The 21,217-nt window shown below is 42.1% G+C and overlaps 2 protein-coding genes across 3 annotated transcripts in view; both read left to right on the forward strand.

The window, feature by feature from the left end:
- The first annotated feature begins 2,089 nt into the window (after nucleotides 1-2,089).
- LOC117962433 (volume-regulated anion channel subunit LRRC8C-like) lies at nucleotides 2,090-14,776 on the forward strand. Of its 2 annotated transcripts, none has more exons than XM_034910317.2 (3): nucleotides 2,090-2,155; nucleotides 9,159-9,301; nucleotides 11,266-14,776. In XM_034910317.2, exons 2-3 carry the CDS (start codon nucleotides 9,164-9,166, stop codon nucleotides 13,621-13,623), a joined length of 2,496 nt encoding a protein of 831 aa, XP_034766208.1. In that variant the 5' UTR covers nucleotides 2,090-2,155; nucleotides 9,159-9,163; the 3' UTR covers nucleotides 13,624-14,776. The 2 variants fall into 2 exon arrangements, with proteins under 2 accessions (XP_034766208.1, XP_034766207.1); XM_034910316.2 differs by lacking the exon at nucleotides 2,090-2,155 and adding an exon at nucleotides 6,071-6,406.
- A 5,931-nt stretch (nucleotides 14,777-20,707) lies between these two features.
- Nucleotides 20,708-21,217, forward strand: part of LOC117968259 (KN motif and ankyrin repeat domain-containing protein 2-like) — a 68,892-nt gene continuing 68,382 nt past the window's right edge. Inside the window, exon 1 of the mRNA XM_034915884.2 lies at nucleotides 20,708-20,851. The gene's annotated coding sequence lies outside the window, so the exon portion shown is untranslated. The remainder of the gene's footprint in view (nucleotides 20,852-21,217) is intronic.

The following is a 21,217-nucleotide window of genomic DNA, read 5'->3' on the forward strand; positions in this document are numbered from 1 at the left end:
AATCAGACCATTTAAATAACAGTATACACGTAACAATACAAAAGCAGCCATTTTAAAGTTACATTAAAACCCACCAAGATAAGAAAGCCACTTTATAAAAGTTGGCTTGGCTGTCGCCTGCAGGAAGCATTTCAGTATGTATCTCGTAGACCCTTGACCTTTGACACCAGGAGTCTGGTTCACTCGACAGCTCTTTGGTTTTTATTCAGCACCTCCAATATATCTGCTGTTCCCTGTCCACAGTAAACACAGGGCAGACAAGCATGACATATTCAACCCAGGAATTAACAAGAACACCGCAGCCTGCTGCCATGGCAACAAGGCCTCGTGAAATTGAGTTCTTCAAGAAGAAGCGTTTATGGGGTGTGGGGTCAGGGCAGTATGGGATCGTTTGCAAAGGAACAGAGGTTTGGCTGACGTGCAAAGGGGGCACGAAGTATTTTAAACACGCTGGTGTGGAATGTAAAAGCCCATCCTGGCCTGGCTGACAGACATGAATCTGTCACCCCCTGACTGGTGTCAGAAAAGCTGCAGGGCAGCGTTTATAAGTGTGTTGCTTTTAATTTTTGAATCCAGCTCTGGTTCTGCTACGAGTACAGCCTATTCCCCAGGCAGCTGGTATGCATTTAAAACCGAAAATAGCTCCCTAAAGAGGCGCTGGCAAAAGAAAACAAATAACAAACCCTGACTGCGCTGCTTGTGCGCTAGAGGCCCTGCACTGGCCAAGCAGGGGAACTGAGAAAAAAGCACAGTCCAATCATTGCTGTGTTTGTGTCAGTAAACAGCTACATTTACCTGCTCCTAATCAGCCATTCACGAGTGATCATTCATTAACACCTCCGGCTGAGATCACTGTCTGGGAGGAATTGAATGCAAATGATGTGACTTCCCCAGGATGTTTTGGGAGGATAATGAGATTAAATGACTGGGAGTTCCACTTAACCAGCGAAAGCCAGGCTGTTAAAATGAAGACAGTAGTAAAGTAATACACAGCCTTTGTAAAGGAAGTACAATTTCTGTTATCGATCTCCGCAGTTTGGGTTAAACAGCTGCAGTATGTCTGTACCGATGAGCAGACATCATGAGTGTGTGTGTGGGAAGAAAGACCGCATGCTGATCTCACATCTTGGTAATGACTTGTTTTTTCCATTATAAAAAGGCTGCATCATACCTTAAAACCGCCACTCTCTCATTTCCCTTATATTAAAAACAGAGCTAATTATATCCAATCCAAAACTGCACTAACCAGATTCCAGGCTGTAGACTGAGCACTGAATGCTACAAGCAAGCAAACGGGGTCGTACTTAGATAAATATAATATAGTAAGGTGCCTCAACAGCACTGTGTAATTAAAGGGAAGCTTAATGTATATTTGTTCTGTAATTGCTTTAACATCACTTTAAACAAAGTGTTTTCCCATCTACAGCTTCTTGTCTTTTGCTTCAAATCATTTTTTTTACATTAAAGGTGTAAGGAGCAAGATTTGTTAACTTTCTGTGTGACAAGTAATAGGCTCCTATCTGCTGCCCCTGTGGGATCAGGTGGGGTTCCATTACCTGTGACACAGTGATGTAGAGGAAATAAGTTCACACCAGTCCGTTGTCTTTGTAGCGAGGAAAAGCTTTAATCACAAGCCCGGGAGGTTACACGAGTGGCATTCCACAAGGCAAGCTCTCAGAACAACAGTTTGCAACGTTACTTATACCTCATTATGATTGCACAATTAGTACCACTTATTGGTTAGAGTTTGCCGCATAGGTGTGTGAGTCCATTTGTCACTTAGTGATTGGTGCTGCTTCTGCCACACGGGCTGTCTAAGACGAACTTTCTGGAAGTTTCTGTATTTGGCTCTGGGCTAGAGCTCCCTCTGTCCTTGCATGCAGCTTATCAGGTACACAGCCCATGGTTGATTTCGGCTCCTGGTATTCTTCACATCACATGTTATCTGGTGGCTGCAGCTGGTGTAATATCTGTATACACACCCTGTTTAGTTGCTAGTTTGTTACACTTATAATCCCTATTTCACACAGGAAGTGTGAGTTGGGGAACTTTTTTTATTCTTCATTAGAACTCTTTCAAGGGTCTGCTCCAAAATACGCTGCTGAGGTGAAATGATCCAGGAAGTGCAAGTGTAACAGATTCCCTGGAAAGCAAGGTAAGCAAACGGAGAGCTTTCTTTGACCTAGTGCAGTCCTAGATGCCTTGTTTTTAAAATGGCAATCCGCGCTTGCGATAGCGTGTGCTTCTTTCAAAACTGCACAAATCGAGACCTCAGTAATGAATGTTAGTGCATGACAGGTCAAAACTACTGAAGGGTTGAAGGGTTTTATTCCTAGCTGTAAAGCATTTGATTCTGTTTAGAAAAAACGAAAACTTTGCAGAGCCTCTAAAGCCCAGTAAATCTGTCCCTTGTCTCATATAATCATCTACTGAATCGTGGGGAATGCGGTGGAGAGCAGAATGCCTTTGTCTTTTTTTATCAAGTGCTTTTCCTGTTGGGAGCACAATGCAGTCCCATAAACATCTGGAACATTAAACCAGTTTGATTCTGCGGTGCTCAGCTACCACCCTGTTCTGTTTGCTTCGTTCTAATGAAACCTTTTCTTTATTTTTTGTCGCTGTTTGCTTTTGTCTGCTCTTGCCTGTCTCTAGTCATTTTGACTCATTCTTTTAGTTATTTACTGAGTGAGGAAAAAAAGGGTTCGCCTGCCTGCTCATTACATAATTACTTGAAAAACACCCAGCTCCTCCCAAATCATTTAACTGACTGGCTCACAATGTTAAAGGATTGCTTGGCTTACATGAAAAATAAAAGGTTTTTTTTTTTGGTTGTATCTCAACTCTCAATGTGAACCCAGCTGCTTTGGAAAACAATCCCAGCCTGTATGATCAATGGACCTCTCGGAATGGCAGAAAAACAGCTGTAGTCTCTTCCGAATTGAAGCATAAGAGCATGACAAGTAAAGGAGAAAAGGTTGTTCGACACACCCAGGCTCATCCCTTCTTAGCACACCCTTTTCCTCCTCCTATCGGTTTTACTCAGCTTTCATTCATGCCCTCTTGTTCTGCTCTCTGTGATAAATATGGAACAGTGTAATGGGTTAACTTTATCTCTCACTTAGGATCCTATGAACTTCCATTAAATCCAATCTTTTCCTTCATTTTTCTAGACTGGTTGAGTTTGTTTATCCTGTAGCTCAAGCCCTAGTTAGACCCCCACCTAGAATACTTGGTGCAGTTTTGGTCACCTCACTGCAAAAAAGACATCACTGCACTCGAGAAGGTGCAGAGAAGGGCTGATCCCAGGACTTAAAGACATGAGCGATGAGGACAGGTTAGAAGAATTAAATCTCTTCAGTTTAGAAAGAAGAATGGAAAGGGGACTTGATTGAAGTTTAAAATAACAAATGGTCTGGATAAAGTCAACCCAAGACACGACTTCAAATTTAGCACAGAGTGGGCATAAGTGGAAGGAAGCTGAGTAACAGTAAGTTTAGAACAGAAGCTGGGAAGCACAGTTTTACACAGAGAGTTATAAATGCACGGAATAGCCTACCAGGTGAAGTAGAAGGATCTAAAACACTGGGATTAAAAAAGATTAGATTCTGTGCTTTCAAACTCCTTGGTCTCTATTTGCATCCCATTAATTTTGCACTTACGTGTAAGATTTCTATACCCAATATGCAATGTTTTACAACTCTCTCTCCACAAGTCTGCCCAGTCTCACACCCTTTACTGTGATGGTGAGTATTCGCTACATTCCTCTCTAGTTTACCCTTTTGTACTCTTGTTTACATTTCCCTGAGTTGCTGTTTATGTTTATTGGAAATAGAGCAGCACATGTTTACAGATTATTAATTTCTTAGCAGACGCCCTTATCCAGGGCGACTTACAATTGTTACAAGATAACACATTATTTTTACATAAAATTACATTATATTATTGGGACATGCATTATTATTATTATTATTATTATTATTATTATTATTATTATTATTATTTCTTTATTTAGTTGACGCCTTTATCCAAGGCGACCTGCAGAGACTAGGGTGTGTGAACTATGCATCAGCTGCAGAGTCACTTACAATTACATCTCACCTGAAAGACGGAGCACAAGGAGGTTAAGTGACTTGCTCAGGGTCACACAATGAGTCAGTGGCTGAGGTGGGATTTGAACCGGGGACCTTCTGGTTACAAGCCCTTTCTTTAATCATTATCATCATCATCATCATCATCATCATCCTCCTCCTTTTTCAATCCACTGCTGGATGAAGGCCTCCCCAAGATTCTTCCACGAAAGCCTGTCTGCTGCGTCCCTCATCCACGTTGCTCTGGCGTGTTTCCTAATTTCATCTTGCCATCTTCCTGGAGGTCTTCTTCTTGGTCGCTTTATACCTCTTGGGATCCAGTCTAGTATCTCCTTGGTCCAGCGATGGTCTCTTCTTCTTGCTACATGTCTGGCCCCACTGCCATTTCAGTTTTTCCACTCTTACAATAACATTGCATACTTTTGTTTCCACTCTTATCCATATATATACTGTATATAATTTCATTTACATAGCGCTTTACAAAAACGCTCAGCAAGCCAAAAGAGCTCCAAAGTGCTCGCTATTAGTGAAAGGCCAAGTCAATGAGATATGTTTTAAGCTTAGATTTAAAATACTGATGGACTCAGCCTTGCGGATAAAAGCTGTTTGTGAGTTCCAGTGTGGGAGCTCGAGAACTAAAAGCCCTCGCATTGCAGGGTTTTAATCGAGTTCTAGGAATTAAGAGACCATCATTGGATCTTGGCAGATCTCAGACTATGAGCCAGAACCATAAATAACCTTTTAAGTAAGGAGCAACGCTGTGAAATCAATATGCTTTGCAGGAAGCCAATATAGTGACCTTAATGGGAAATATGTCAAATAAACATGTATATACCTGTGTCGAGGGAAAGTGTGTTTGAGGGAAAGTGTGTTTGAAAACAAACAGCGGAGGTTCATAGGCTTTCGATGCCATGGCAACTACACTCATTTCTATTGAATTCTAGTCATGTATTTGTGATGTCATTTACTACACAGTTAATGATGTAATGATCTACTTTTTCTTTCTATTTAAACCTTCAGGCATCGTGGTATTGAGTCTACGTATCCATTTATTTATCTATATTCTTCTGTATTCTACATTTCTTCTAAAACTGCAAATTGTAGGTCATTCATGTTACATTCATTTTTTGTAAAGTGTTGAACTATCTGTTCATTTACTTTTTAAATGTGTTATGTTTGATAAGTGATTAATGTAATGATATTATCAATCTATCTATCGATGCAGCAGAGGTGTTGTGTTACTGTGTGGGTATCCGCTGATAGACGAGAGAGACACACAGAGGGTTTGATATTGAAACGCTGCAGTCGTCCACGTTTCAGTGTAATTCACAGGTATTTCAGGCAGTTGCCACCACTAGGGTACCAACACAGTTATCCCTAGTGCATATATATTATATACACACACACACAGAGGTGTACATTAATATATACAAAAACACTGTACAAAAACAACTAGAAAATAAAAGGTGTCCAAGCTTCGGCCTTGCGCTGCTCTCACTAAAAGGGAGGTCCCGCACCAGGAACCTTTTCCCTGCAAAATCAATATATACTTTTGTGGGACTCAAATCATCTAAATGCATCCCTTTTAAAGTATCCTGCTGTCGTTTGTAGCTCACACCCACTCACACAGGTTCTCTTCCTTCACCTCCAGGCTTGCTGAAGAAAGCACAGCACAAACAAGAGGGACAAAGGGCTAGCAATCAATTATTCAATTGCCATCTGGCCAGATGCTGCACATTCCATTTCAATTCGGCAGGGAGGGTAGTCTAACCTCTGAGCCCTGCCATATCCAGTACACACTTTGTTTTTATAAAATAAACACATTTATTTTAAACACGGTAATTGAAAAAGGAGGCGCTCTGCATATTAAGTACAGTATATGAAACACAGAACATGTGTAATGTGTGTAAAGTAGGGTATTGTTACTGTGTGCTATTGTTTTTTCGTTTTTTAAATACGGCTCTGCTATTTAATAGACCGACAGCCGCACTTTGACGGACCGTGTTTTGGTGTTTTATCTTGAGACTGGAATGGCTCAAGGGGCGGAGGGCATGGATAGCGAGAGGGAGGGAGAGGATCGGATTACACAGTATACAACAACTGCGATAGACCGGTAGACTCTCGCTGTGTAATGTAGACGGAAAACTGGGTGGCAGTGCCGATAGGACAAGCCCTGTTTTCTGTGTTTTGGGAAGCACAGATTCACCGGTGTAGGGCACGATCAAGTTTATCTCATGGTGGGGACTGTAGTCCTTTCAGCCGCTGAGCTACGTGTTTGTGTTTAGTAGTAGTTTCCTTTGGGACACGCTGAAGTACAGGTACGTGTGTTTCTTTGTCGCTTGTTAAATAAAGTTTGACCGCTCGTCTAGTCACGGACGTCACGTTAAATTGAAACAGAAGGGGGAAGGGAGATGTTTTACCAAACGTTACATTCGTTAGGTGGTCCAGGATTAGTGCAAAGCGGGGTTTCTGAAAACTTTAAAAACATGTGCCGCAACTCGTAGACTGCAGCAAACTAGGATACTGAAATTGGTCTGAATGATTAGGTTTATATATGTAGGCCTACTTTTGTATTATTTAAGTTTATTTTATTTGTGTGTGTTTATTTGCAAGTGTAGTTTTGTTCTTTGTCCCGATTAAAACGTGTTGTTTAACTTACTTTAAGTCATTGCTGAGCTAAGGGGTCGTACAAAATGTTCATCAAATACAGAAAGCGCACGCAGCCCCCTCCCCTTTATACTGTGCACAAAGGCAGTCGTTCAGGTAATGCCGATACCCGAAACATTTGTTAAAAAAAAAAAAAAAAAAAAAAAAAGTCATACGAGGTGAAATTTTCTGAAGTTGGAAGTATTTGAGTTTAAATAAATACAGGAATAAATAAAAACAAAACCGGTTGAGTTAGTCGGGTCTGTTTATTAGTGTGTCGACCTAATCACAAAATAAATGAATGGGGCAAAAGCATCGAAAGAAAATAAAAACGTTAACGGAGGTCCAGCTCAAGCGTGAACCGGGCGAGGCAACACAAGCGACAATGATGCGTCGCATATAATGGACCCACTCATCCAAAAAACAACTTTCTTATACTAGTCGTTTGAGGAATACCGTGCTCTCAAATAAAATTAATAAAATAAACACCTGGATTCAATGGACGTTGCATCTGGAATTATTTTAACAATTGTTTATGTATTTGTACACTAGGGGAACACTAGTACAAACAAAAGCATCATTTTCCGTCACTGAACAATAATATTTCCATGTAATGGTACGTGCACGTAACTATATTTGCCAGTCAAATTATCGCCCATGATACACACTATTAGCATTATGTCCCCTACGTGATGATAAACGTGATTTTTTGCTTCAATTTTCACCAACTAGACACCTGTTTCGAGGTTGCACTTGGTGATAAACTCTTAATTTAAAATATATATTTTCAACCGGTACGTTAACGCTTTCACGTGTGTACCTATATGCGCTTACATTCAGACTGTTACTGGCTGTGTAACCGCGTTGTTATCCGGTACCCTACGATTATGAGGACCCTCTGAATATGCTGGAGCTGGTTAATACTGACCCGATTTAAAACGGCGAGTCCGGCCTCTATGACGCCAGAACGGTCGTTACAGGCCGGTGGGCCATACAGTCCAAGGGATGGGTCTCCAACCCCTGTCCCAGAGAGCTACTGTGGCTGCTGGTTTTCATTTCAACCAATTTTGCAGTGAACCAATTACTTGCTTAATTAGTCAAGATTAACATGTGTTCCAGATCTTTAGCCAGTGATATACACAGTGGCTAAATTTAGTAGTAAAACCTGGAATGGGTGAAACTGCTATGCAAGAGGAGTCTTGCATGTGTATTTGGAATCTGTGATTCAGTGATCCATAATCAACTCCTTAAACTCAATTCGCTCACACCTGACCGGTATGAAAATAAGTTGCTACATTTATTTTGGAACATAGGGATGTGGAAAAAACAATCCTGGACAGCAACTCAAACAGAGTTTCACGTTTCCTCTGAAACAGAACATCTTGAATTGCAGGGATGGGAATAAGACTCCCATTGCATAGCAGTTTGATCCATTGCTGGTTTTTACTATGAGTTTAATAAGACGTGCCTGAGCTTGTTACCTCTACACACTGTAGCTGGTCAAGCTCGTAGTAAAACCTGGAATGGGTGACACTGAGGAGTCTTTTTTCCATCCCTGAGTCGTCTTTATTACAGGGTTGTCTCTGTTTCTAATACTGTATTTGAAGCTGCTGGCCCAAGTGCAGCTGTAGTACTATTTCAGGAAGGCATGTGCATGTCTCTAAAAGTGTCCTCATTTTTAAAGTGTGCACAGGGAGAGGGGAGAGAGAGAGGAGGAGGGGAGAGAGGAGGAGGAGAGGAGAGAGGAGGAGAGGGGAGGGGAGAGGAGAGAGGAGGGGAGGGGACAGTGTACATTTTTAAAAACTTTTTTTTAAAAGCGTACCCACAGAAAATGCTGATAATTTTGAACGCCCCCTAACGCAGTTTGCTTAATGTACTGTTTAAACACATGCCAAGTTTAACCATACTTATTTATTTAATCCTTGAGACATACAGTTCATTTCAAGGGGGTCCTGGCAGGAGAAGAAATACTGTTAATAAATCAATGGCAGAAAGAGACTAATCATTCAAACAGGACAAAAACACCTAAAACAATCATACAAACTGTAATTCAAAATAAAATCCCAGAAAAGAAAACCATTCTAATTCACATGCTCCTGGTCATAGTCAGGATTTGCAACCCTGGTCAGATTTAAAATGAATATTGATGAGTGATTTTTAAAGGTATTGTGAAGAGGCTGTTTTTATGTTCCAGCAATGAGTTTCAAAGATGAGATGCTTGATATACAAAGGCATGCTGGCTCATATTAGATCCTAATCTAAGGATTCATCTACATGATGACTGTAATAACTGTCTTGATTTTGCCTCAGTTTTCTAAAAAAAACTTTCACCATGCTCTCCCAGCCTCAGTTAGATGTTTGGGATCGCGTTTGTCTGTGATCTGATAAACTCTCGATTTTCACTCTCTCTCCTGCTTCTTCCAGGCAGGATGATCCCGGTCACAGAGTTCAAGCAGTTCACAGACCAGCAGCCTGCGTTCCGTGTCCTCAAGCCGTGGTGGGACGTCTTCACGGAGTACATCTGCGTCTCCATGCTCATGATCGGAGTGTTCGGATGCACCCTGCAGGTGGGTGGAGCTGCCCAGGTGGACCGTCCATATCGGAGCAAAACGCTTTAACTGCACAGAAAGGGAGCATCGGTGACCAGACGCCTAGAGCAAAGGGCCTGGTTACAAAATAATAATGCCAGTGATAACGGCAAGACTCGATCAGAGATCGTTTTAAATGTCAATTAAGAAATGTTCCTCTGCAAGTGTAATGGAGCTGACTGGTTTGGGTTAGTGAATGAAACAGGGGGCAACGTTAGTTATGCTAATAAGAGCACTTCTTTCGAGTATGCGATACAAAACCTGATCAGATAGCGGAGCTCAGCCGCTTGGGCAAGTCGTGGAAGCACCATGTTTTGTTGCCATGGGCAGGAGCGCCCAGCACTGAACACAGGGCACTAGCTGGGTGGTGTCCAAACTGAGAAATCTGTGCATGTTTTATTTAAGAAGAGCTTGCAGCAATTGATTCTGTGCATAGCGGAGTGCCGTTGTAAGCATTAGCAAGCTTGTAAATGCCAGGATGCAATGCAATTAGTGACATGTTTATGATGTGAATCCCTGACAGAAGTAGAAGGGCTTGTCTGTACTTTGTATAGTCTCTTAAACAGCAGGTATTCATATGCAGAGCTGCTCACTAAACCCACAAGACCAAGTGTTGCATCTTCTTTAAGAACAAAGTCCCTGTCTGTGCTGTCCTCTCATAAACAAATCACTTTGAAACACAAGTTGCAATTCTCATAGTGTGTTTGGCACTGTTACTTTGAAGGTCTTTTTTTATTAATGGCTGTTTTGCTTTCTGGGCTATAGCTCAGTGATAACAAGGCACAATCCGAGATGATAACGTGTCCCTTATTTTAAATGTTAATTAAGAAGTGCTCCCTTACAAGTATCCAGGAGCTTGTAATGAAACAGAGGCAACGTTGGTTCGTGAAAACCTTTTATTTTAACAAGAGCCCTCCTCCCTCTACCTCCCTCTCTTTGTCTCTCCTTCCTTTACCCAGAGAATACCGGTATTTAGTGAGGTTTTGCTCTCCCAGTCTTTCCCTCTCCTCCTTTTCCCTCCCTCCTTTGTTTTGTCGTTGCCTCTTTTCCCTGAGAGAATATTTCCTTTAGGGGCACGCACGTGAGGTTGGGATCTGGGCAGCTCTGTGCATTCCTGAGCTGTCACACCCCTATGAAAGAAAGAATGTTTGCAATCCAGCTGTCTGCACTGGCTGGCATTGTGTGTGTTTCTAAGATTTCCCTGCGTCTCTCTGTAATCCAATGCCTTCAGATCTCCGGGAAGTCCAGCTTCATGATGTTCCTCTGGGACACGGTTTTGCTTTTCGAAATTGATACTCGAACGCTGTAGAGCAGGACAGCCATTGCTAATAGAATTCGATTTTCACATGTTTCTAACAGGATGACTGGGACAGCACATAACAAATGGCATTTTAATATATGCAATCGATTAAGAGAAATAGAAATAAGAGAATTACAGATGTTTTTGAATGTTCTTTTTTTAATGTTTAGAGCCTCCAATGCTCTACTCTCTAATGTAAATGTCCCAAACAGAAAACACATGGTTTAGACAAACAACGCAAGTCTAGGAATGAGCTGGAGGATGTCCAAGCTGAGAAGTCTGTGCATGTTTTATTCAAGAACAACTTACAGCATTAGTGGTGTGCAGTTGCAAGCATGAGCAAGCTTGTAATACCAAGATGCAATGCAGTTATTATTCCCATGTGGGGGATATGATTCCCTGACAGGAGTAGAGGGCCTTTTGTTTTGCTTTCTGGGCTGTAGCCCTTTTAAGAAGCTGTTTTTAACATGCATCTGCTGCTGGTAGTAGCATGAGCATGTCTGCTTGGCTCGCAGAGGTAGTCCATACAGCTTAAACCGGCATGCCAACAAAGCCTGCTTTCTCACAGGGCCTGAGAAATTACATTTTGCAATCTCAGAATTTTTGCTCCATTTCATGCATTTGTTTTCTGTTTGTAACGCAGGTGACACAAGACAAGATCATCTGTCTCCCTAGCCATGTCTCTGATCCTTCTCGGGGAGAGATCGACTGCCAGCAGTTCAAAGACAGAAGCCAAAATGCCAGCGCTAGCGTCCGATCCCTGTCCCCCTTGCCCAGCCCCTCGTCAGCTCCTCCTCACCCTGGAGCGGGACCACAGGAGGGACCTCGTGAAATGAGCGGGCTGAAGAACAACCTGGACATCCAGCAGTACAGCTTCATTAACCAGGTCTGCTATGAGCAGGCCCTGCACTGGTATGCCAAGTACTTTCCCTACCTGGTCGTCATCCACACGCTCATCTTCATGATCTGCAGCAGCTTTTGGTTCAAGTTCCCCGGCACGAGCTCCAAACTGGAGCATTTCATCTCCATCCTAGGAAAGTGCTTCGATTCCCCCTGGACCACGAGGGCCATCAGCGAGGTGTCTGGGGAGGCTCAGGAGGATCAGAACGGGTGGGAGAAGATGAAGGATCTGGCCACCCTTTCCAAGTCCAGGTTGAATGTCTCCAACGTAGATGCGTCCCCTGCTGGTGATGACACCGCCAGCTTGGTGCATTCGCCCTCGGTCAGGTCCATCCCGGATAAAATGGTAGCGGACAAACCGAACGTCTCTCTCATGGACAAGAAGGAAGGAGAGCAGACCAAGGCGCTCTTCGAGAAGGTCAAGAAGTTCAGGCTTCACGTGGAGGAAGGGGACATTCTCTACACCATGTACGTGCGTCAGACGGTGCTCAAGGTTTTCAAGTTTGTGCTGATCATCGTCTACAACGCTGCTCTGGTCCCCAACATCCACATCATAGTGCCCTGCACCTTGGCCGTGGAGGATATGACTGGCTACGACAGCTTCTGCTGCAACCACACCAAAGCGCACCTCTTCTCCAAGCTGGCTATCTGCTACATCTGTTTTGTAGGGGTCTACGGCATGGTGTGCCTTTACACTTTGTACTGGCTGTTCTACAGACCCCTGAAGGAGTATTCCTTCGAGTACGTGCGGCAGGAGACCGGGATTAATGACATACCGGACGTGAAGAACGACTTTGCCTTCATGCTCCACCTGATCGACCAGTACGACTCCCTGTACTCCAAGCGCTTTGCCGTCTTCCTCTCGGAGGTCAGCGAGAGCAAGCTGCGTCAGCTCAACTTGAACCATGAGTGGACGGTGGACAAGCTGAGGGAGAAGCTGCAAAAGAACAGCCAGAATCGCTTGGAGATGCACCTTTTCATGCTTTCGGGTCTCCCGGACACGGTCTTCGAGGTGACAGAAGTCGAATCGCTAAAGCTGGAGCTCCTAAACGACGTCACCATCCCTCCCATGGTGTCCCAGCTGGCGTGTTTGGAGGAGCTCACCCTGCTAAACTGTCCCGTCCGACTCCAGCTGCCGGCTTTGACCTACCTGCGGAACCATCTGAAGGTCTTGAGGATAAAATTTGACGACATGCGCCAGGTTCCCCTGTGGATGTACACCTTGCGCAGCTTGGAGGAGCTGCATCTGGTGGGCCCCCTGACCCAGGATCTCTCCAGGAACGTCTCGCTGGACACCTTGAGGGAGCTGAGGAACCTCAAGATCCTGACCCTCGCCAAGAGCAACTTGAGCAAGGTGCCGCAGAGCGTGGTAGACCTGGCTGGCCACCTCCACAGACTCTGCATCTACAACGACGGCACCAAGCTCCTCACACTCAACAACCTGAAGAAGCTCTTCAACCTGGCACAGCTGGAGCTGGTCCACTGCGACCTGCAGCGGATCCCCCATGCCGTCTTCAGCCTGACCAACCTCCAGGAGCTGGACCTCAAGGAGAACCATCTCACGTCCATCGAGGAAATCCTGAGCTTCCAGCACTGCCGCCGGCTCACCTGCCTCAAGCTGTGGCACAACAGCATCGCCTCCATTCCCGAGCACATCAAGAAGCTGAAGTCCTTAGAGAGGCTCTACCTGAGCAGGAACCGGATCGAAACCCTCCCGCCCCAGCTCTTCCTCTGCACCCGGCTGCGCCACCTGGACCTGTCCCACAACCACATCCGCAGCATCCCACCAGAGGTGGGCGTCCTGCAGAACCTCCAGTACTTTTCTGCTTCCGGAAACTCCCTCGATTCTCTACCCGACGAGCTGTTCTTCTGCAAGAAGCTCAGGACCCTCAAGCTGGGCCAGAACAACCTCACGGCTCTCTCGCCCAAAGTGGGCAACCTGACCCAGCTCACGAAGCTGGACCTGAAGGAGAACCACTTGGAAGTGCTGCCACTGGAGATCAGTGATTGTAGCTCTTTGAGACTCAGCGGGCTCCTAGTGGAAGACAACCTTTTTGATCTCTTGCCCACTGAGATACAGCAGCAGTTAAAGGATGAATAGGTGCAAGGTGTCCTGCAACGTACGCAGAGCTATGAAATCTTTGTGATTAGCCACAACATTTCTGTATTCAGAACATTCCTGTTTGATTTACTGGCAACAGTGGCAAGCTGGCTTTCAAAGAAGGAGAATGTTGTTGTTGTTGTTGTTGTTGATGGATATAAGAAACTTTGAACAAACTAAGTTTGGAGATTTTCTTCATGAAGTAGATTTCACAGAAGGATGAACCATGGAAGTAAAACTGTAGAGAGCAATATCCCAGGGAATCATGCACAAGAAACTACAGCCGTTAATAATAATAATAATAATAATAATAATAATAATATTATTGATAATTATAATATTTTTATTAATTCAATCAGTGCCCTTGACAGTTGTCCCAGTGGTGCTAACCACGTCTATTCTCAATTTTACAGTTATCTACTTCTATACAAAATCTGTAGCTCAACCTTGTTCATTAATCTAGTACAATTCAGGCTAATGGTTCACTATCAAGTCAGATTTCTTTCAAATGTACCATGATTGCAATACCCTGAACCTATTTAAATTAATTACTATATCTGTTTAATGTTAGCTCTAGTATTTATGTGCATAACGCATTAAGCTATTTTTTTTTAATTCTTATTATTCTAGTCTAGCAGCACCCCCTAGTGTTTGTAAAGTGAATAGGCACCACCAATATATTTAGTACAGGCATGTGTGCATTCTGTCAATACCAGGGACAAAAGTGGAGAAAATGAATCGATTGGGGTTTGTGTATGTAGCCTTGCATTGACAACAGGAATTCATAAATATGCATAATGACTGTAGAACTTTTTGAATACTGGAATATGTCTTGGTATATATTTATTTTATTTTTATTTTATTTTTAAAGGTAGATGATGAGAACCAAGCATTTTAAAGTGGTGATCTTTTTCACAGCATTTTAATACAGAACATTTTGTTGTTTGTGTGAAACTACCACCAACAATCACACCAACTTAAAAATGAACCAGTGGAACTAGCATAAGAAGCCCTGCTTTAAAGGAACTTCTTCAGGAGTCTTACCATGTAAAAGGAGTTCAATAAAATACCATATGATCTCAATCCAGACCTCCACATTAGAAAGGGTTAAGATTTTAAAATACGTATAGTCACATACTATTCACCTCTTTTTTTTTTAAAAAAAAAAAGATATTTAGGAGGTTTGTTCATTAAAACCTTGTGTTTTTATATATTAATGAATTACATTTTATATTTGCCACTGTGTGGCAGTGTTGTAATCGTTCAACGTTGCTACTGGTACCCATTCAAGCAGTACACCAAGCAATAAGAGAATATAAAAACACATCTTTTTTTTCTCATTCTATCAAGTAAAGGTCAGTAAAACGTGTACATGGACCACAGTGTGTGTTTCATTTTCACCCCTTCTGGATGAATCATTTCCCTACAAGCATTAAAAAAAAAGAGTTTTATTTAAAACTTTCCACCGAAAGGGAAGTTACTGTGACCCCGGTCAGTGCAGATTCAACCCATGCTTCTGTTCAGTACTGACCCCGGTCAGTGCAGATTCAACCCATGCTTCTGTTCAATACTGACCCTGGTCAGTGCAGATTCAACCCATGCTTCTGTTGAATACTGACCCTGGTCAGTGCAGATTCAACCCATGCTTCTGTTCAATACTGACCCTGGTCAGTGCAGCTTCAACCCATGCTTCTGTTCAATACTGACCCTGGTCAGTGCAGATTCAACCCATGCTTCTGTTCAATACTGACCCCGGTCAGTGCAGATTCAACCCATGCTTCTATTCAACCAAGACGTTTCTGAAGGCAGGAAGGGTTTTAGACCCTCAAAAAGACTTTTATTTAAAATTTATATATATATATATATATATATATATATATATATATATATATATATATATATATATATATATATATATATAATATATATAAATACAGTGCCTTGCATAAGTGTTCACCCCCCTTGGACTTTTCCACATTTTGTAGTGTTACAACCTGGAACTAAAATGGATTTAATTGAGATTTTTACCATTTGATTTACACAACATACTTAACACTTTGAAGGTGCAAAATATTTTTTATTGTGACACAAAAGTTAATTAAACAAAAAAAAAAAGACATTTGTTGGTTGCATAAGTATTCACCCCCCTGAGTCAATACTTGGTAGAAGCACCTTTGGCAGCAATTACAGCTGTGAGTCTTTTTGGGTAAGTCTCTACCAGCTTTGCACATGTGGATCCTGCAATTTTTGCCCATTCTTGGCAAAATTGCTCAAGCTCTGTCAAGCTGGATGGGGACCGTTGGTGAACAGCAGTTTTCAAGTCTTGCCACAGATTCTCAATCGGATTGAGGTCTGGGCTTTGACTGGGCCATTCTAAGACATTCAGGTTCTTGTTTTTAAACCACATATTTCTGACAGTATCAATATGGTCATTTTAGGTTGCTGTGGTTTTTCTGGGAGACAATTAGTTTTAATCTTTGAAATAATATGGGTCATCAAATTGTAACATTAACATCATCATCCAAGGGACTTAATATTGCTTTGCAGTTTACATTAACAGTCTCTAAGCTTTATAAGATGATAACTTTTACCTTTGTAACATGAACAGGATCTGCAAGAGGTTTGTTCAACTTTTTTTTTTGTTTTTGCCTCAGTAAAAATCTAATCCTAGCTACCCCCCTGATCTATATCAGATAGCATGAATATTTTATGGTATTTAAGATAATTGTTTAATATATATTTTATAAGTACACATTACAGGATGTTGCCGAGTTATATATATATGTTATACTAAATATATCGTAGGACAGGTGGGGTTTGGAGAGGGATAGATAGGGACCGAAGTTCCACCTGTATTGTAGGAAGAACACCGGGGTTTAAATGCAGCACAGACGTCACAGTTAGACACTACATTTCCCAGTAGCCCCAGCGAAGCCAATCACTGCCAGGTGGGTACTGGCACCAGCTTTATAAAACCTTCTTTAGATAGTAGCAAAGCAGGATGGCAACTGAAGATCCCTTTGTGGTATGGAGCAGACACAACCTTGGTGAAGGAGCTGTACAGGTGCTGTGAGATATTGCTGGGAGTGCTGTCCAAAGTGAAGGGCAGACGCAAAGCAACGCACACCGACACGAAGCTACCACAACAGTGAGTACGCTATTATTTTGTGCTAACGACGGAAAGGACAGGACGCTGTTTTTTTTTTTTTTGTATGTCCTGTGTTTTAAACTTACTGTTTTAAAATAATTACCAAGAGAAGTCAGCTGGGTTTAAAATACATTTTATTGACTGTTCAGAAGAGAACGGGTTGGTTCGTGGAATATCACAGATGGGAAGTGGTACCTGAAAAGAACTGTGGATTATAAACGCATTAGTGTTCCTAAAAACGGAGTACTGGACTAATACTCACCCGTACAGCAGCCTGGTTGTTCCGTCTCCATTAAGGGACGGCTGGGAGCCGGTTGCATTGCAGTACCCCAGTGAACCGGCGGACTTTGAGCGCAACATCCTGGTACTCCTACTTTACCTGATGAGCCTGGCCTCGCAGCGCCATCTGGTGGTCGATCCCGGGAACATGGAAAAGAAAAATCAAAAGCCAAACTGAACCGTACACAACAACAAAGACTTACCTGGGAACTCTACGGAAGAGGAACTGCAGGAACCACCAAACCCGAGACATCCGCTCGGGATTATAATTATTATTTACTATTGTTATTGCAGAGGAACATTTCTGTGTTTTATTGTTTCATTTGGAAAAATTTAAAAACAATAATTTGTCACTCCTGGTTTCTGCCACCTCATTCTGCATTACTAAAGACAAGCAGCAACCCTATCGTTATGTGGGCCTCACGGGTCTCTGTGTTTCTGTCTCTGTATACAAAATTGTAATAATCAGACATTTACTGTCACTGAATGACTGATGTCTTGTACATTGCCTCAACTGTATGTAAAAATAAGCAGAGAACACACCACCTGTCCACCCGTATAGACGTTTACTAAAAGCGTTGTAAAGCCCGGAGATATGATAAAGTATATTGACAACCATGTTAAAATTTGATCAATGCTTTCGGTAAGCACGAGAAAAGCACAGTTTACTAATTCACCAAGTATTCTACAGTAACGGTTAGTTTTCAAAATGTGCATTTTTCACACGTGCGTTAAATGATTTGGTGTTGCGTTATTGTAATATTTATTTTACTGTTTTATATTTGAATAAAACCATGGTTTTAAAGTCTTGGGTAATCCGAGTGTGTCCTGCAGCAGTGTGTCTAAAACACTGAATTTTGAAACATTTTAAAAGGAAATGAATGTCATATACAAGGGTAGCGTGGTGGGTAGTGGTCTAATTCAATTACCTTGCACACCTCTTGGAGGGCCGGGTTCGAATCTCTTTAACCAATTTATTGCAAATAAATGATGAAGTTCCTATATTATCAATGATAAACCAAGCTTCTCCATGGACGTGAGATGGCGCAGTAGGTTTATTGACAAGCATGCTGTGCCATCCTCCTCAGGGGAGAGGATTCAAATCATCCAGAAGCCTTCCTTTTGGTTTTAAAGGAAAATTGGTTAATTGACAAAACTGTCCTGGGGGAGCTTAAACATAATTTAAATATTTTATTTATCATGTAATAAATAATAATAAAAAAAAATGATATCGCAAAAGTCTACCGGGAGCCATAATCGTAGTACAATATTTCATTTTAGATTTTGTATATGGAAAAACACAAAACGGTATGTAATTCAACAGGCTAACGTTATTCAGCAGGTTTCATTCGACTTTATGAAGCCAATGAGTTCGTTCTATAGGGTGACGCAACACTTTTGTAGATACTTGGGAAACTTATGTTTAAGGAAGCATTGTCGCTTTTAAACTACAGACACAGATTAATACACTGAAAAAGATTCCCACAGTCAGCCACAGATTCAAATTATACAGTATGGTTTCAAAAGATTCGATTGTAGAAATTCAGCACCAAGGGCAGCTCCGAAGAGCTGTTTAAATTCAGCACCAGGGACAGCTCCCAGAAGAGTTCAACCAAACCCCCGGAGTCTTGCACAAGGAGCCCCCAACACAGGGCTTCCACCGGGCCAAGACAACCATGTTTAAGAATCGTGCATCAGACAGGTCAACTTTTAAATGTCTTTATTAAATCAGGATAGAACCCTTGATCTATACATCTCGTTATCAAGAGGGTCCGGGAAAGAAAATCAACAGCAAAAATAAATAAATAAATAAATAAATAATTCAAACAGGACAAAACCATTATTAGAAGACAGTTTAAGTCCAGGATTAAAGGTACTGGTCTCTGTTGTTTTCCTTTCCCCGGTGCACAGTCATAACCCTTCCTTACACATCTGCTTTGGGTTTGGAAAGATGAAAGCGGCTGTGATCAATGACTCGCGTATAACCAGCCTGGGGAATCATAGAGGAAGGACCAGCGGCAATTATGGTTGGAAGCATTAGCAGTTTTAAGCCCACGCTACCCAGGCAGCAAGGGGCCCGCTGTTCTCGTGGCTCAGTTACTATAAGCTTATATTCACCTCGAGTCTGCACCAGAATGAATGACTTGTTAGCCATTGTAACGTTCTTTTTATCGATACGCCATAAAAAGAAAAAAACAACGTGTAGCGGTTGAAAGCCGAGCGCAAGTTTGTCATTATGTGCCTCGTAATCATGTAACTCACGATTTAAGCTAAAAAAAAAAAAGGTAAGACATTTAAAAATGAACTAATTTTGACACACTGCTCGCCTCTTGCGATGCTCGACTACATCTAAGGGCAGTTTGCTGGGCTGCACTAACATCAGCATTGGCTTGCGTCTGCTCTGGACTGTGCCTGTCACAGTAGCGTCAGGGGAGAGAAGACTTTCTTCCCTGAACATGAAATTAATCAAAAACTACGTACTTCATGTCGTAGGAACGAAAACTGCATTTTCCATCTATAATTGCAGACTTTGCCGCTGCGAAATCACGAAAGATTCATTTCTAACTGTCTCTGTGATTTTGCGATTGCTGTAGTAAAACGCAATACATTTATTAGTGTCGTTGTTGCCCTGTTTGAAAGTCATGGTCTCGTAGACAATATTCATATTACAAAAGTAGTACTAAACAGCAATGCGGGGCAGGAGAGGGGCCTCTTAATGACGTTATTTAAAAGCACTGAACACCTTGTATCACGATACCTGTATGCTGACACCGTTTACTTTACACACGGATTCAATATGAAATAAGATCATTTTAAAAAAAGTGTAGCACTTGGTTCAAACCGCATTATTATTTGCAATTGCGAGCTCTTAATAAACGTGATGTCGTTGTTCAAGTTTGTGAGTGTGTCTTGGTGAGTGGATATTGCACCACACTAGCGTTAGCTATGTGGCAGCGCCATGCGCTCTGATTTAATTAATAAAGAATACAGATAAAGAATTAGCTGTACTGCGTCACCATGCCCCCCACCCTCCACCCTCCCCGCTTTACACATTTCTGAAATGAATATACAATGGCATCGAATTAGGACATCCGACACTATGCCCCAAACTCTAGACACGGATCTGTCCGCCTTGTATTTATTTCATTCAAATAGAGAACAATATGGGTGGGATTATCTTTTTTTTTTTTTTAAAGGAGAATGATGAATGGTCGTGATGTATGACAAGCTGCATAATCAACAACGCTAGAGCAATGGAAACTAACGCTTTATCATTTTTTGAGAGACATCTCAAACTGGGAATGATGAAGTGGTTCAAATGAATTTTTACCCCTTCCACGTGGGCTGACCAGTCGAAATTTGCTTTAAAAGACATAAAATAGAATGAAAAATATCTACACACACACACACACACACATTCATATATGAAGGGTGTCAAATTGACCAAAATAAGTTTGATGTTAGAAAAAAATACAATTATATGCATAAATACATGTATCAAGTTAACCAAAAGGATGCCAAACTAAGCAAAACATGACCGTAGAGTGCAGAATTTTATAAGAAGTCATTCTTCTGAATGTTTCTAGACTAGTGCGTCTTTAAACCCCCGTCTGTTTTTGCGCGCTTGTTCCTCTCTCGAGTCGCGCCGGCGCTGGCGTTGCCCTTTTAAGAAGCAGGCAATGGGAGGCGACTGGGCTCTGTCGGGTCTCGGAGTGTGCAGGAGCCCCCTGTCAGTGCGGGTCCGGCTTGAAGCGGAGCCAGGGCGGTGTAGGATCGACTGTCTGGACAGCGAGAGCGAAGGTAAGCAAAACCTACCATTGCACCGAACTCTGTTAAACAGTAAGATGAGAAAAGACTCAATGCGCAGAACTTAACTTTCATTTGCTCTTATTACTGTATATGCTCGCTTATTATTCTGTTTTCAGCGACATATACAGAACAGTGGTCTAGCTGATGCATTATAACGGTATGGATTTCTTTTTAAAGGCGCCTCGCAAAGTTTGGGAAACACGTCGCTAGTTTTCAGTCTCCCTCTAAATATGGAGTTTAGATCATATTTAGATACTTAACCACTCGATTAATATATATCCATCATCATTTCATGCTAAAATGAATCATGTTTAAATGTTTTATTCTGGTTTGTTGGAATACTTTTTAAAAACACAC

Source organism: Acipenser ruthenus, chromosome 34 (assembly GCF_902713425.1).
Source record: "Acipenser ruthenus chromosome 34, fAciRut3.2 maternal haplotype, whole genome shotgun sequence".
In the NCBI taxonomy this organism is placed as follows: domain Eukaryota; kingdom Metazoa; phylum Chordata; class Actinopteri; order Acipenseriformes; family Acipenseridae; genus Acipenser; species Acipenser ruthenus.